The sequence below is a fragment of the Platalea leucorodia genome (assembly GCF_965183815.1).
Source record: "Platalea leucorodia genome assembly, chromosome: 15".
Taxonomy (NCBI): Eukaryota; Metazoa; Chordata; class Aves; order Pelecaniformes; family Threskiornithidae; genus Platalea; species Platalea leucorodia.
In genome coordinates this window covers 10,279,858-10,295,831 of record NC_138837.1, presented here as the reverse complement: position 1 = coordinate 10,295,831, position 15,974 = coordinate 10,279,858, and the positions used below count along the sequence as shown (strand labels likewise).

General features: G+C 66.4%; 1 protein-coding gene across 1 annotated transcript; it reads right to left on the bottom strand.

The window, feature by feature from the left end:
• Positions 1–115: 115 nt before the first annotated feature.
• AKNA (AT-hook transcription factor) lies at positions 116–15,932 on the bottom strand. Its single transcript, XM_082327260.1, is given in 23 exon segments — positions 116–2,110; positions 2,430–2,592; positions 2,905–3,030; positions 3,562–3,663; positions 3,752–3,856; positions 4,094–4,197; positions 4,402–4,575; positions 4,965–5,151; positions 5,389–5,488; positions 5,490–5,628; positions 5,834–5,940; positions 6,047–6,254; positions 6,449–6,622; positions 6,711–6,838; positions 6,966–7,128; positions 7,215–7,315; positions 7,430–7,489; positions 7,591–7,745; positions 7,910–8,060; positions 8,580–8,654; positions 9,230–10,203; positions 10,336–10,596; positions 15,877–15,932. Coding segments are annotated over 22 exon segments (3,933 nt in total). The 5' UTR covers positions 10,490–10,596; positions 15,877–15,932; the 3' UTR covers positions 116–1,827.
• Positions 15,933–15,974: the final 42 nt, after the last annotated feature.

Below are 15,974 nucleotides of genomic sequence, written 5' to 3'. Positions count from 1 at the left end.
GGCGTGGGGAAATGTGCTCACCAAACCCCAGATGCCTCCCAGGGAGAGACCCTGCTGCGGCGATGCCAAAACTCACCCGAGAATCGGCTTCGAAAAGGAAGAAAAACCCCACAAGCCAACCAACGGCATTTATTTCCTTCAAAAATAGGCGATTATCTCAGTACAAAATAGCATCCGAATGGTGCTGCTGGTCATTACAAAATAGGAGATATGGAAAAAAAAATCTTTGCTCCTGGCCGTTGTGTTTGGGATAGTTAAATACCGCCGCGCTCCCCACGCACCCCGGCCGGGCTGGGGGGGTCGCGGCTTCCAGCGCGGCCACGACCGGGCCCGTCGGCTCGCTCGGGCCGGGGCTACGAGCAGATGCAACCAGAGAGCCTAAAATCCTCTAAAATCCTCTAAAAGCCCCCAACCCACCCCCCTCCCCCCAAAGGGCTGGTTGCAGGGTCCGGGCTCAGTGGCTTTGCGAGCGCCTGGGGAGGCTCTAGACCTGAGTGACTTGCCGGGGGCGTTCGCCGTTCCCCCCCAAACGCGGGTCTTTGTACAACAACAACAACAAAATTCAAAAATAAATAAATTTGACACAGGGCACTTTAGGTAGGTCCTACACATAAACACAGCCAGGGGCACTGCAGGCAGAGATGCTCAGGGATGGAGAGGGGGGATTTGGCCGGATCCATCCTGCGGCAGGGGGGGCAGGTCCCATGTGGGACCCCGGTGCCGGCGGGTGCAGCCGGAGGGTCCCCCCGGGGTTTGTGGGGTGCAGAGCACCCACCTCCAAGGCGCCGTGACCTCTCCAAGGGCTGCTCCGACCACATCCATTTTGCTAAAAAAATAGGCATTAACTCATTACAAACGCAGCCTGGAGGTACAGGGGCTCTGCAGACACCCTCGGGGCCGGACCCTGCCCACACCTCGGTCTCACGGGGCGATTTTTCCTTTACCAGCCCAGATCCCCTAGGAATCCCAAGGAAAACTCCAAATCCTTCTTATTTTTCTGCCTGGACAACACTGTGGGTGGCCACATCCAGGGATGGACAAACCCCCTCAAATGCCCTAAGGATTATGCTGGAAATTAAAACCAGAACATATATATGTATCTAGATAGAGATACATATATATACATACAAACACATATATTATGTACCATCCATCAACCCTATAAAAGAGTAACTTAGCTGCTTGCTAGCTACCTTGGAGGAAAAAAAAAATCACATAAAACCACAAAAAGAAGAGGTTTCCCAGGGAGGACCTGGCTCGGTTCAAGTGCAAGGGCAGAGCCGAGGGCGGAGGGGGGCACGCGGGTGGATCCCAGGGCATCGAGCCCCCGGAGGAGGCCTAAAGCTGGGAAGGGGGGTGAACAGGGAATCGCGGGTATTTCTGCCCATGCAGGCACGGAGGTAAACACAGCTGCCAACGGGGGCTCGGCCCGTGTTGCAGTAGGACCTACACAAAGTCGGAGCATCCCCAGAAGCGCTCAGCTCAGGGTGGTGTCTGCCTTGGGGGAGACGGGGCCACCCCGATGGTCCCAGGGGACGGTGCCCTCCTGCCGGGGCTGTGCTCGCACCCCGGGGCGCCGCAGGATGGTGCAGGTCTTGGGAGACCTCTGCCCACATCTCGCCCTCCCTCCTGCAGCTTGGGTGGTCCCGAAAATGGACAGACAGATGGACAAACGCTGCAGGAGGGATAAGGTAAGCAAGATGGGAGCCAGCGCAGGACCCCATGGAGATGCCTCCAGATCTGGCAGGGATGCTGATGGGGGGCACCATCCTCCTCCTCCTGCCCCCTGCGAGGGCAGGGAGGGCTCGGCAGGTGCCGGCGGGACCCTCAGAAGAGGCAGGAGCCCCGCAGGTCCCGCGCTCGGCTCAGCTCGGCAGCCAGCACCCGGCTCATGCGGGTGGTGGTGAGCCTCACGCTCTGGGCAGCCTCCATGGCCCGGCTCAGTGACCGGTTCAGCTCCTCCAACTCAGCCAGGTCCAGGGTCAGGCAGCGGCGGTGGCCAGCGGCGTGCGGCCGGGGGGGATGCTCTGCCCGCCAGTGCCCCGCGGCGTGTTGGAGGGGGACCCCGGCCATGGCTGGGGCTGAGGTAGGTGCCGCTGGGGAGCAGTAGCTGGGAAGAAGAAGGGGACACAGGCTCGGCTTTGCTCCATGGGCTGTGACCCCCGCGGGGCTCTGTGCCTCCACCCTGCCTTGTTTTTCAACCCTCTCCCCATCTCATCCATCTCCAACCCCCAGCACCCATCTCCTGACGCTCACCCCCATGCAGACCCCCCTCCAAAGGGAGCCGGGGCTGTGTGGCCCCGCTCCCAGCTGGCTGCCACCCGGGTGCCTGGGCCCTGTGGGCAAACCAGCGGGTCCCTGGGGTGGGCACAGCCCTGGGAGATGCCGACCACCCACCCGGCCCCCATCCCGCCGCAGAGCATCCTTACAGCACGGAGGGCGCGTAAGGCACGAGGGGGACGGGCGCAAGGCAGCCGATGGCGGCGGTGGCACCAGGGCTGGCTGCCAAGTACCAAAGTCCGGGCTGCTCCGGCTTCTCGGCTCGGGGACCAGCGTGGGAGGCTGGGGGGGACATGCCACTGGGGCCACGCTCTGCTGGGGGGAAGAAGCTGGTTAGACGTCCCCGGGGTGTTGGATGTCCCCGGGGTGTTAGATGTCCCCAGGAGGGTGCAGGGGGCAGCAGCCCCAGGTGAGCCCCCCACTCCATGCCACGCTGGGCTGCCACTGCTGGGTGGGAACACCCGCCCCCTGGGCAGCGGGTGGTGCCACCGCTGCCTGTCACTTCTGTCCCCAGGCAGTGTCCCAGCGCTGTGCCAGGGCTCTGAGGGTTGTTCCCTGTTCCCCCCACCCCAGCACCCACGCAGGGATGAGCCGTGCCAAGCACGTGCCACCCCCGTCACCCACCGTGTGTGGCTCCGGCCCTGGTGCTGGGTGCGGGGGGACCCACGGGTGCCCGGCAAGTGGGGCAGCGCGTCCTCCTCGGGGTGCTGTGCTGGGGCTGCCTCGCGGCGTCGCCCACCCAGGAGCCGGCTACGGAGAGAGGAGCGAGTGTGCCCAGGAGCGTCCCCACGCAGACCAAGCAAGGGGGGGTCGGACAGAGCAGAGCGGTTTGGGGGCGCTGGGACAGGAGGGGGAGGCCTTTCCCTGCAAGGGCAGCTGCAAAGGGGGAGCTGCAAAGGGGGGGTCTGAAAAGCAGGGTCTGCAAAAGGGGGGTCTGCAAAACGGGGAGTCTGAAAAGGGGGTGTCTGCAAAAACGGGGGGTATTTGCAAAAGGGAAGGTGTCTGCAAAAAGGGACGGGTCTGCAAAAAGGGGAACTCTGCAAAGGGGGACTCTTCAAAACAGGGGCGTCTGCAAAACGGGGGTGTCTGCAAAGCACTCTGCATGCATTCAGCTCCGTCCCTGGCAGCCACGGGACACAGCAGAGCCCGGCTCCGCGCTGTGACCCGGGAACGGGCTGGGTTAACCTTTAGCTAAAGGACAGGGCTAAGTCATTAGCAGCTCCATTAGCAGGGGTTAGGGAAGGCCAGAAGGGGCTGGGTGCTGCTCCCAGGGCCACTCACCTGACGGTGTCCTGGTCCCACGGCACCGGGGGCATCCTGGGGTGCCCGGCTCTTCTCGGGGTGCCGGGGCGGCACATGGCGACCCTGCCTGGTACCGTGTCCCTGCCAAAACCCAGCATGAGCATGGCCAGGGAGACCAATGCGGGGCGGCCGCCCTCAGTCCCCGGCACTGACCACCGCTGGCACCCACCTGTGTACTGTCCCCGAAACGTCACCGCACCCGGGGGGCTCCCAGGGCTCTTCCGCGGGGTGAGGGTGGCCCGGGGCCCGGAGGGTGAGGGGTCCGGCTCGGAGGCTGTGGCGGAGGAGAGGGAAGCAGGGTGGGATCCAGTGGGTCCGAGCCCCAGATCTGCAGGATCTGGCCCTGGGCTGAGCGGTGCTGGGTCCCATGGGGCCACTGGGACCTGCCCTGTCCCCGTGGCCCCGCAGCCCCACCAGCACCCCGCTCCGTTTGGGGAAGGGGAAGCAGCGTGCAGAGAGGAGCATGTCCCCGCTGTCCCCTCCGTCCCCACCCCGGCAGGGTCCCACTTACTGAGGTCCAGCTCCGGCCTGTCCCGGGGCAGCGATGCCGACCTCCCCCTCCTCGTGGGTGCCACCCCGGGGGCTGCCCTGCCCCGCACCGGGGGGCTCGGCTCCCTGCGGAGGGGACGGAGCTGCTGTCACCACCCAGACCCCTCAGTGTCCCCTGAGGCATCCCCCCGGCCCACCACCCCAGCCCGGTCGCAGCAGAAATGGGACGGGCTGCGGCTGGGGGTGTCCCCACGCCCATGGGGCACAGTGCTGTCCCCAAACAGGGTGGCTGCTGCCACCCCCCCTCCCGAGGTCCCTCCTGTCACCTACCCCGGGGGTGCTGCGTCCTTGGGAGACGATGGTCCGCTGGCTACTGGTTGCCTCCTGGCCGGGGTGGCACGCGGGGCGGCTTTTCCCTCGGGATAGCTGCGGGAGCGGCGCAGGCTCTCCTCCAGCCTCTGCTGCAGCCGCCACACCTCGTCCCGCAGCGCCTGGATGGCCTGGCTGCCGCAGGACAGATGCCACGGTGAGGGACACCTGCAGCCAGCAAGGCTCCCAACAGGGCTGGCTGCCGCTGGGGGTCCCGGGGGGAGCAGCCCCATCCTCCCCGGACCCCGTGCCTGCCCCCATCCCCACCAGCCAGGACCCAGTGGCTCATGCTGTGATGCTCCCCAAAACCAAGCCTGGGGCTTGTCTGGGCTGGGGTCCAGTCTCAGCCAGCCCACACATGTCATGAGTTTGGAGGACTCAGCCCCAGCTAGATCCTGGCTCTCTGAGAAAGGAAAACCTGCTGCTGCCCAGCGGAGGATGCTGGTGCCTTTGGGGACTGCATGGCGGGGTCCCTGTGTCACCGGGGGGTTGGCCCCGTTTTGGGGGGGTACATGGACACTCACTCGCGCTCCAGACGGGAGCCCAGCAGGTCACAGCAAGCCGGGGCGAGGGATGGCGGGTCGGGGGACAGCGGGGTGGGGGACGGTGTTTCGGGGGATGGCGGGGGGCTGGCCGGGCCCCTGGCTGTGGCTGGGGGGTGGCTGCCGGCGCTGACGCAACTCCTGCCTTCGGCCTCCGAGTCCGTGTGAGCTGGGGAGGAGGGGGGACACAGTGAGCCGAGGTTGGCGGCGCGGGACATGGGGGTGTCACCCCCCCCAGCAGAGACCTGGGAGAGCAGAGTCAGCAGGCGGGAGGCACCCCCAGGCCAGCACCCCAAGGGGCTTGGGGGAACACCATAAACCAGAGCCTCTTCCATCCGCAGAGCCCGGGCCCCCCCAAATCTCTCTCCCTGGGGACACGTCTCTCCCCGAAACGCTGCCTACTCACTGCCATCACCGTCGGGTCCTGCCTCGCTGCCTGCGCTCCCGGCCCAGCCGGGGGGGGAGCTGCTCTGTGAGGGGGTGCTGGGGGGCAGGCGGGGCCCCCCCCGTGCCACCCTGCCCACTCGCGGGGTAGATGCCCATCAGCGCCGTCCTGGAGGGAAGCGGGGTGGCCTCTCTCTTCCGCGGAGGATGGAGGGTTGCGGGGATGGGGATGGAGATGGAGGGTCCCAGTGAGCCGGGGGTCCTGGGGACGGGACGGGTCATGCACCACCCTGCACATCTCCACCACCCCACGCCCCCCCAGCACCTCCTCCCTGCTCCCCACGTCCTCGCCGCCTCTCCCCCCATCCTTGCTCCCCTTCAATGCCCCAAATCCCCCCCAGACAGAGCCGCCAGCCCGTGTGCCCGAATCCTCTCCCCAGAGTGAGGGCAGGGACCCTGAGCCGTACCCGGTGCCGGGGGGCCGGTGCTCGGGGGTGTGCACGGGGGGTGACACCCTGCTGGCCTCCGAGCCCACGAAGCCGCTGTCCGTCTCCGGCGACACGATGCGCTGCTCCTGTAGATGCGTCAGGAGGGCAGGATTGGTGCTGAGCACCCCCAGGACCCCCCGGCAGGGTCTGAGGGAGCCAGCTGATGGGGACCCGCAGTCCCAGGGGACTCACCTTGCGGGCCCGGTGCTGGGCGGCAGCGCTGCCCGTCTCACTGCTGCGGCGGGACAGGGGTGCCCGCGGTGGTTCGGGGAGCCCCAGGGGGGGCTTGGCTGTGGCCGGCAGGCCCTCAGCGGTGGGTAGAAATAGGTGGCCCCGTGGCCCCTCTGGCCATGGAGACTCCCCGGGGGGCAGCGGTGCCGCTCTCCTCTCCGGGGGGTGTCTGCGGGGAGAGGACAGAGCATGAGCAATGGGGCAGAGCGACCCCAAACATGGGGAAATGCCCTAGTGCAGCCAGCTCTCCCATGGAAACTGTTAACTCTGAAGTCTATCAACGACAGTGATGTAAAACCTGTGACTTGCCATAAAACCTCTAGCTCGCCCTGCCTGGGGGACCTGTGCTCCCACAACACTTACAAGGGGGAGGTCTCGAGGTCAGCCCCCTCCTCTAGTGACCGTGTCCTGCAGGGGACCTTGCTGGGGCCACCGTCCCCTGCCGCAGGACCATCCACCTCCTCCAGGGACCTGCTCCCTGCCAGGCTCAGCTGCTCCATGCTCAGTGACTCCGGCAAGGACTTGAAGTGCTTGTACCTGTGGGGGACCCGCAGGCAGGTGTTGGTGGTTTCGGGGAGCCGCTCTCTGCCCATGCCCCCCTGCACCCCACCGTGCGGGCACTCACTGCGCCAGCAGGTCACCGAAATCCTCCTCCACTCGGAGCTCCTTGTGCCAGAAGGGCCGGGGCAGCCCCCCTGCCACCGCCTCGCTGTCCCCCGCTGTCCCCTGGGGACCCTCCATCGGCACGGGGCTCTGCAGGGCAGACTGAAGGGGGGTCAGAGAAGCATGGCCCCCACCCCGGCCGCAGCAGGGTGCCCCCACCCCAGCATCTTTGCAGCCCCCAGCCCCATCCGCCCCCCTGCACCCTTGCCCAGCTCACCTCGGGGTGCGGGGAGCGGGCAGCCGGTGGCGGGGAAGGGGCTGGAGGGGAGCGGGACTGGGCTGGGTGCTGTGGGGGGAGCTGCCGCCTGGCCCCGGGCTCCAACCGCTCCTTCAGCTCCTCCAGGCGCAGCCCCAGGCGGAAAATCTCCCCTTCCACCGCGCTGCAGGACAGTGACCATCAGTGCCGGGGAGACACCAGGTTCGGGGTCGGCTGGCGGGGAGGGGGCGGTGGGGGTTAAGCACCTACCGGTCAGGATCAAACTCCCCCGAGGGCCCTGGGTGCTGCTGCCGGGCTCGCAGGTACGCCCGCTCCAGCGCATCCTGAGCATCCTTCAGCTTCCGAAACCTCTGCGGCACAACGGCGGCGACATCCGAGCCTGCCAGCTCGGCCTCTGGTCCCTGCCGCCCCCCCGGCCCCCCTGCGCATCCCCGGGGTGGGGTGTCGGGAAGGGGCTGACGCACCTGGAGCTGCTCCTGGGGCGCCGGGCTCCCTGCCGGGATCTGGCCTTCGAAGGATTCCACCTGGGTGGGAGAGAAGAGGCTGAGCCCAGCCCTGCTGCAGCCCCCCCCCGCTGCAGGACCCCCCCGCTGCAGGACCCCCCCGCAGCCCCGCTGCGTCCTGCCTGCGCCTGCAGCTTGTGGGTCTGTCCCGCCAGCGTCCGCGTCAGCTGGGTCCCCGGGCAGCGGCAGGACCCCGGGCAGGCGGGACAGCCCCCCGCGGCTGGAGGGGGGGAAGGCCGGGGTGATCCCCCCCGGTCTGATGGTCCCGGTGCTGCAGCTGCAAGAAAACACGAGGACAAGGTGATGCTGTGGACCCCCACCACAGCACTGGTCCCCCCCAACCGCGGGGAAGCCGTGGGTGTGGGGTCTCGGCTGAACATCCCCCCAAAAAACTGGAGCAGGAGGGCGATGAGCTGGACAGGGAAACGCGGTTCAACTCACCTCCACCCGGCGAGGATGGCGAGGCCGGGGCCATGCTGAAAGCCGCCGTCCTGGCCTGCGGGATGCTGAGGGCCATCACCCGGCAGCCGGTGCCCACGGTGCCCATGGTGAGGCTGCGGCTGGGCCGTGGCGGGTCGGCGTACAGGCTGACCTGGGGGCAGGGAGAGGGGATTCGGGGCACCCACCCTGCACCCCAACCCCAGCGCTGCCCACCCCGAAGCACCCATCCCCCTGGGGACAGCAGGCAGGGGGGGCGAAGGCGGGGGGCACAGCCCGGGCAGGGGGCACAGCCGAACAGCAGCCCTGCCTCAGTTTCCCCACCCACACACTGGTGCAGGGCAGGAGGCGGCGAGGGTGACATGGGGACGCGCTTCCGCCTGCTGGCCTGCCATTTTGGTGACGTGCCCTGCAGCCGCCCCCGCCATTTCGGCACGGCCACCTCCCCGGCGCGGAGGGGAGCCCGCGGGGCGGGGGGGGGCACGGTGGCCCCCAGCTTTGCTGCAGCAGCCGCAGCAGCCTCAACCCCCACTCCCTGGGCTGGGCTTGCTCAACCGCAGCTCCCCGGGAGGAGGAAGAGTGGGGCCAGGGGAGGAAGACATCCCGAAGAACCCTGGGGAGGGGGGAAGAGAGCGGGGAGCCCCGCCGCAGCCGTCCCCACCCCAGCACCCACCCTGGCACCCAGGCGTAGCTGGTCGATGGTGTTCTCGGCCTCGGCGTACTTCGTCAGCAGCTTGTGGTAGTCGTCCTGCGGGAAGGGGACACGCAGCGGGTGACGGCACCCGGCATGGGAACGGGGGCTCGGAAGATGCCCGAGGGGTGGGTGGCAAAGGGGATGTGGCACGGAGGGAGGCATCCCTGTGTGGGGGTGATGGGGCTGGGGGGAGCTCCCATGGGTGGGGGACACGCCGGGGTGCAGAAACCCACCCCCCAAAGCACGCGGCCCATCTGCTGCAGGTGTGGCCCCCGTTTCTCTGCGTGGGGGAGGGCCTCCCGCTCCTCCCAGCAGACAGGAGGGCATCCCAGGGGACAAGCATCCTGGGGGCCATGAGCATCGGGGGGTGTACAAGCATCCTGGGGGGGACACGAGCACCCCTGCCTCCAGCCCCGAGTGCTGCCCACGCCCCTGCCTGGTCCCTCCCTCCTCGCCAGCCCCCATGCAGGACCGGGAAGAGGTGACCAGCACCAAACCTCCCATCAGTGACACATGGCCGGCTCACAGGGCTGGTGACATCTCCATTTCACCCGCACCCCCTGGTCCCCCCACCCTGGAGACCCTCCCAGTAAGGCCTCTCTGGCTGAACTGGGGGAGCTGGGCATTACCTGGAGCTGCTGCACCAGCTCGGTGGCTTGCTGGGGGGACCTGAACTCCTGCGGCAGCCCAGCGGTGGCGGGGGGCTGCGGGGGAACCCCCTCCCCGCTGCTCAGCAGCACCTCCCGGACGATTTCGGCCGGGGACTTGAAGCCGATGGGGCCGGCCGGGGCCCTGGGGCGGGTGGGCAGCGCTCGGCCCCGCGGCGGCCGGTAGCTCTGGTCGAACTTCACCCGCGCCTCCACCTTGGAGAGGTCGGGCAGGGGGTGGTTGAGCCGCCCTCGGCCATACTGGGTGCCATCAGCCGTGCCGGTGCCCGTTCCCGAGGGATCCCTCGTCTCCTTGCTGCCCGTGTGCCGCCGCCGGGGGCTCAGGGACCGCGATGGCCGGCCGGGCTTGGGGGGCAGCAGGGTGGGTGCCACTTTCTTGGGTACCTGGGACCTGTTGTGCCGCTGTGGTGCAGGGGGGGTCCCAGCACCCCAGGGCTCCCCAGCGGGTGCCAAGCCAGCGGTGCCAGGGGCCGGCAGCCCCGTCCCACCCAGCTGGGGCTTGGGGACAGGCTCGATGCTGGTGGCATCGCAGAGGTCGTCGTCGGAGCGGTGCAGCAGGAGGCTCCGTCTCCGGGTCCAGCCCTGCCCGTGCCCCCCGCCGGCATCCCCAGCTGTGTCCCAGTGCCGGTGCTGGTGGGATGGGGTGGCGGGGCCAGGGCTGGCGTCCGACAGCCCTGAGGTGTCACCACCATCCGTGCTGCAGCCGCGGGGCTGGCAGACACCTCGGCCATCCCGCAGCACCTCGGGGCTGCTGCTGGACCCCGAGCCCCACCGGCCCTCGTAGGAGAGCTCAGGGTAGGGCTCCCCATCGCTCTCTTCCCCCCAGGGCCCCTCGTCCCCCCCGGAGCTGCCCTGCTCCTCGTCCTCTAGGTCCCGCGGTGGGTGCCAGCGACCAGCCTCTGCCGGGGACCCCTCCTCCAGGTCCTCACCGTCGCCTGCAAAACACCAGCACCGCGGGGCTGCCACCAGCCGGATGGTGCCCCCCAGCCCCCTCGCAGCCCCCCAGCTCCAGGGACACCCGGGACCCCCCACGAGGGTCTTTGGGCAGCGCGGAGGGGAGGACTCACCCCACGGTGGGCTCCCGGCATCCTCCCCCGGGCTGATAACCCCATCCTCGTCCATCCGCCTTTCAAAGTCGTCTTCCTCCTCCTCCTCCTCCTCTCCCTCCCAGCGCGTCAGCTCTGTTTGTGTCCAGTGCAGCCATGGTGCCGGGCTGGCCATGGCCCGCAGGCACGGCGTCCCCGTCACTTGTGCCGCTTCATGGCCCGGCGGCGGCGGGCCGGGGACCTCCTTGCCACAAATGTAGGTCACATCATCGCCGCCGCGTCCTGGTGGGCCAGGGAGAGGGGGGATGCTCAGCGGGACACAGCAGGCTCTGTTTGAGGTGTGTCACCCCCCACTGCCGGGGCTTCCCCTGTCCCCCAGACCCTGGGGACAAGGGCAACCCCCCATGACGGGGGGTGACATCCTCGGGCCACCCCCTACCCTGCAGCCCACCATCAACACCACAAAGCCGGCGCTGCCGCATCCTCCAGGGCCACGATGGCCCCCGGGGGTCCCCATGGAAAGGAGCCCCCCAGGGCCACCCTAAAATGCTTTTCCCCCTTGGGGCGGGCACCAGGGGACACCCAGCCCATGCTGGCACCCCCCATACATCACCCCAGCCAGGCAGCCACAGCCTGGGGACCGTCAGCGGTGCCATCACGGTGCAGGATAGTGCCAGGGGAGGCAGGAGCACCCCGAGGCCCCTCTGGCTCTGGAGGGCTGACAGCAAGAGGGATCCCAGCAGAGGCCCGGCACACTCACTCCACCGATGACCTAAAAGCCCTCGCCCCGCTCCTCGGTGTGCCGGGGTTCCCAGAGCCGCAGCGGCGGCTGAAGAGACACCGGATGCAGAAAACCCAACCGCAGGGTGGGTAGCAAGAAAGGCCACGGGGTTTTCCTGGCAATGTCCCCTCGGCTGGATTTGAGCCCCTCGCTACCCAATTTTGGCCACGCGGTGCCGGAGGCGGCAGCTGCCCACATGCTGGAGGCTGGTACCGAGCACCGCGCCGGCATCACCGGCCACCACCCGCAGCATCCCCAGGCCGGAGCACGGAGGAGCAACTGGCCCCATGCGGGGTACACTCACCCCGTACCAGCATCCCCGGGATATCCCCATCACCGCGACCCCATTGGAGGTTCCCAAAGCAGCACCCCTCCGAGCACCCCAAAACCCTCCTGCACCTGCGGGGCAGCCAGGCTTTTGCAGAAGTAGGAAACGATGCTCGGGTGCTTCCTGCCAAGTTTGCAAGCGGATGCAAATTTTTTAACCCCATCAGGCCTGCGTGGCGGCGGCCGAACCCTCCTCCTGCGCCACTTTTCGTTAAAACTTTTATTTTTTAATCGAATTTGGAGCAAAATGCCAAAGCAAAACGGGGGGGAATCCCTGAGACCATTGGGAGCTGGGTCTTCCAGGAGGACAAGCAGCCCCAAAATTCAGCCATACAGCCCCAAAATTCAGCCAGGCAGACTCCTCCTTGGAAATCCGGGATATGGCAAAGTCCATATCCCAGATTTCCAAGGAGGGGTCTGCCTGGCCCCCACCCCGAGATGCTGCTCGCAGCCCCAGGGACGCCACAGCTGTAACCAGGCACCATGGTTCATCCTGGCACATTTGCAGGCAGGCAATTAATCCAGCTCGTTACTGTGTAATTAGCGGCACACGGAGGAGAGCTCCCACCAGCTCCCAGCTGCTAACGAAACCACAGCACGGTCCCTGGGCTGGCTGCACTTAGCCGGAGGGTGCTGCAGTGATTTCGGGGTGCTGCTGGCTTGGGGATGGCGGTGATGAGCCGCAAACCTATGGCACCCACGTGCTCCGGGAAAAGTCCTCTAACCCACTCTGAAGTCTCAGATCTGCAAATTCCCTGCCTTAAATTCTGCTGTTAGTGGGCTTTTTGGGGTTATTTTCTGGTGCCATCTGGCATCAAGGTCCTCGGGCATCACGCTTGCACCGGCAGCAGCGCGCTCCCAGCCCTGCCTGCATCCTTGGGGCTTTCTGGGCGGGGAGCAAATCCCAAGGAAACCCTTAAGGTCCTGCAAACTTGCTGGGGTGTTTGCACAAGGCTTTTCCCCATAGGTCGGCTCGGCAACTCTGTTCTCCACACCTGGAGATGCTCCATGGCTTCTCCTGCCACCGGGGAGGACGGGGCTGCCCATGGGATGCTTCAGGCTCTGCGACTGCTCAATGCAGCTCAAGAGCGATTTTGGCTTTAGCCCCTCTCTGAGCTGGGACGTTTCCAGCCCCGAGCCCCCGCCTGCATCCCGGCGCGGAGAAGCAGCACACCGAAGTGCCCCCGACCCGCCTTGAGCCCCGCAGCATCCCCGAGACGAGGAGCCCCAAACGCCAGCCCCGGGGGGCCCAGCGGGGGGGCGGTGGGTGAAAGGAGCCCCAGGGTCCTCTTGTCTCGGGGCAAAGAGGGTTAAAACATTTGCTACCCGGTTTTGGCAGGCCGGTGCCTGGATCATACCTAACCCGCACCCGTCGGCTGTCACCCCATCTCTGAGCAGCCTCTCCCCAGGCTGCGCTGCCCACAGCAGCCACAAACTACAGGATCTGCTTGCAAATCCAGCCACGTTTATCGCTTTCCCAGAAAGTCCCTCCACCGATGGTCATGGTGGTAAGAGAAAAATCTTGGACTTTTTTTTCCCCTTTAAGTGAGTTGCTTGCTGTTATGGGAGCACAGAAAACCTTGAAAAATGATGTGGCTACGTACCCAGGAACCACAAAGCAAATGCAAACAATCCCAAGTGTGTATGTGTGTGTATATATATATATATATAATTTTTTTTTTTTAGTCTTGCTCTTTGAAAACTAGGATTTTGCAAGAGGGCAATCAGACAAAGAGCTAAAAGGGAATTTAAAAGCCTCAGCTAGAAAATGTCTTTTACCCTTGAACTTTGCTCGGCCTGAGACCCTCAGCCCCTCTCCTCCCGCTGCCTCTCGGCCCGGGCTGTCCCAAATTGTGCCTCGGGGCTGGAGGTGCTCGGACCAAGGCGGGGTTGCTCCGGGCAGTGATGAGTGCTGCCAGGTCTCTGCCTGGCCAGCAGGCAGGAGGGGTTGCCTCTGCCTGTCCCTGCCCTCGGCTCCTAATCTCTGATCCCTTTTGCAGGCAGCTTCACCCTCTGCCACAGCGATCCTGTCCCTGTCCTGCAAACCCCACCGGGACAGGGAGGTGCGGAGCTGAGACCGCCCAACTCATTGCATGCATGAAGCAGAGGAACAGCAGCGCAGTCGAGGCCGAGGCCTCGTCACCGCTCCTGGGTTTATCGGTGGTGACAGCGGAGGAGACGCCGCATCCCCTGCCCCAGGGCTCGCTCGGTGACATGGAGGGGGGGGACAAGGCCGCTGTCACTCTGCCTTCGCTGCCTCATCGACCCTGGGCAGAGCAGGCGGGGGGGGGGAGCTCAACCCCCCCCACCTCCATCCCCACGGCACGAAGGTGACGTCCCTCGAGCGATGGGGAATAACCGTGACTGTGCCTCCAAATAAAATATCCATCCCTTGGCCGGGAGGGGGGTTAAAGCCTATGGGACGCAGGGGGGGGGCTTTAACCCCCCTCCCGGACAAGGGATGGATATTTTATTTTCCTAAGCCCCCAGCTCCAAACCCAAACTCAGCTCCAGAGAGCACCCGATCTCCCAGAGGTGCCAGGCACCCGCATCCCCGCGGGGATCCGCACCCCAGCACCCCGAGAGGGCAACCTCCGACCGCAGGGTTTTTTAAGCTAAAAGCTCTGAGCCTGCACGCCCAGGGCTCTGCCTGTGCCTGCGCTGCCTAAAAATACCCATTTTTCTGCTTGAATGTCTAAAAGGAGAGGTTAAAAGCAAGCAGGGGCTGATGTTTGGTCCCGGCGATCTGCAGGGGAGGGATGGGGAGGGCTGGTTTTTGGGAGCGTGGGTCTCGCTCGCCTTTTTGTCCGAGCCCCTGGCAGGAGCGGCGTTGCCAGCCCAAGCGTCTCTTTTGGGGGGGTTTGAAGGAGGCCAGAATGGCCTTGGGCTGAAACTTGGCAAGGGGCTTCTGCACTCCAGGAGGGAGGAATTCCTGGGTTAGAAACCCTTTTTTTAAGCCCGCAGAATCCCATTTTATGAGCATGAAAGAGGGCAGAGAAGCAGAAACGCTGCTTTCTTAGTTTGTGCTATTTCCCTGTAAAACGAGGGAGAAATCATCACAGCGAGGAAGAGCCTGACAAACCCTCCTCGTCCTCCGAAAGCACGCACGCCTGTTACTACACCATCGCTCTAAAGCCCACGCGTCCCCCCCAGTTCCTCTGCCTGGAGGGGCCACGTCCCCCCCAGCTCCCCCGCGCCGGCACGGCCCCACGGAGAGGCACCGAAATCCCGCGGAGGCAGCATCTCTGCATCGCTTGCACGGAAGCGAAGCCCCATGGCGGGACCGGGAGCTGCTGCCGCGGCCGCTTTCCCGCCTCCTCCCCGGCACACGAGCCCTCCTGTCCCCAGCGCAGGGCCCCGTCCCCCCGGGACGGCGTCGTCCTGCAAAGCTGCGGGTTTACACCCTGGGGCCGAACCCCGACGTACCGGCGGGAGCTGGGGCGAGCCGGGGGCCGCAATGCCTGCCAAGGGCGGCCTTAATCTCTGTCTGGAGAGAGCTGCCACCGCGGCAGAGCCGGCGGCACGGAGATCCCTTATTAGCAGAGGACAAGGGGAGGCGGCGGGGGATGCGGGAGGGCAGCGGAGGAGCTGGGAGTGAGTGGTGGGGTTAACCAGCAACGGGCTGGGTTTGGGTGAACGTCACATCGACTGCTACGCTCCGCGGGGAGCCCTTCAAACCCCCCTGCCTGGATCCTTTCACCAGGGTGCTGCAGAGCAAGGGAAAGGCAGGACACCCGACGGCACCCGCAACCCGACTGTGAGGCACCGAGTGCGCTCAAAGCTGCCCTTTAAATAAAAGGAGGAACTGGAGCCGCAGGCAGCCCTCGCAACTTCCTCGGAGGAGCCGCAGGCAGCGGCACGGCCTCGCGTCCCGCAACCGCCGCGCGAGCCCCGGCCTTGGCGGCTTGCCGCCCTCGGCGGCCCCGGCCACGCCAGCCTGATGAAACCCTCCCGAAATCCCGAAATCCTCCGGCCGCACCTCCTGCGGGAGCGGGGTGGCAGATCGGGCCCCGGAATGGGAAGAAGCGGTGCGATAAGAAAAGTTAGGACAAGTTTCCTCGGGGTCACGAAGGCGCGGGAGGCGCGGGCAGGACATGTGCTGGGGAGAGGCGTCGCGTCCCGTCCCGCATCCTCCCGGCGCGTCCCTTCGGCTGCGGGACCCCGGTGGGGCTGGGGGTGCCCCCTCCACCCAGGGACCCCAAAAAGCCCCCAGTTGGGAGCCAGCCCTGCCAGAGCTGGGCTCGGCAGAGCCCGGGGGGTGCTGGATGCGGCTCCCGGGATGAGGCCACCCCCGTGGGTCCCCAGCTGTGCATCCAGCTGTGCTCACGGGGTCTTCTTCCCTCCAGCTGCCTGCAGGACGGACCCAGCTGCCTGCAGGACGGACCCCGTGGGCACCGCTGGAGGGCACCGCTGGAGGGCCCCCCCCCCGCCACTCGCACGCAACGGCTGCCCACCTGCAGGGAGGCCCCGGCCGGCCCCTCCTCGCCCGGCGCTGGGCGGCCCCGGCCCCGGCCCCGGCCCCGGCCCCGCCGCCGCCGCCGCCGCCGCCGCC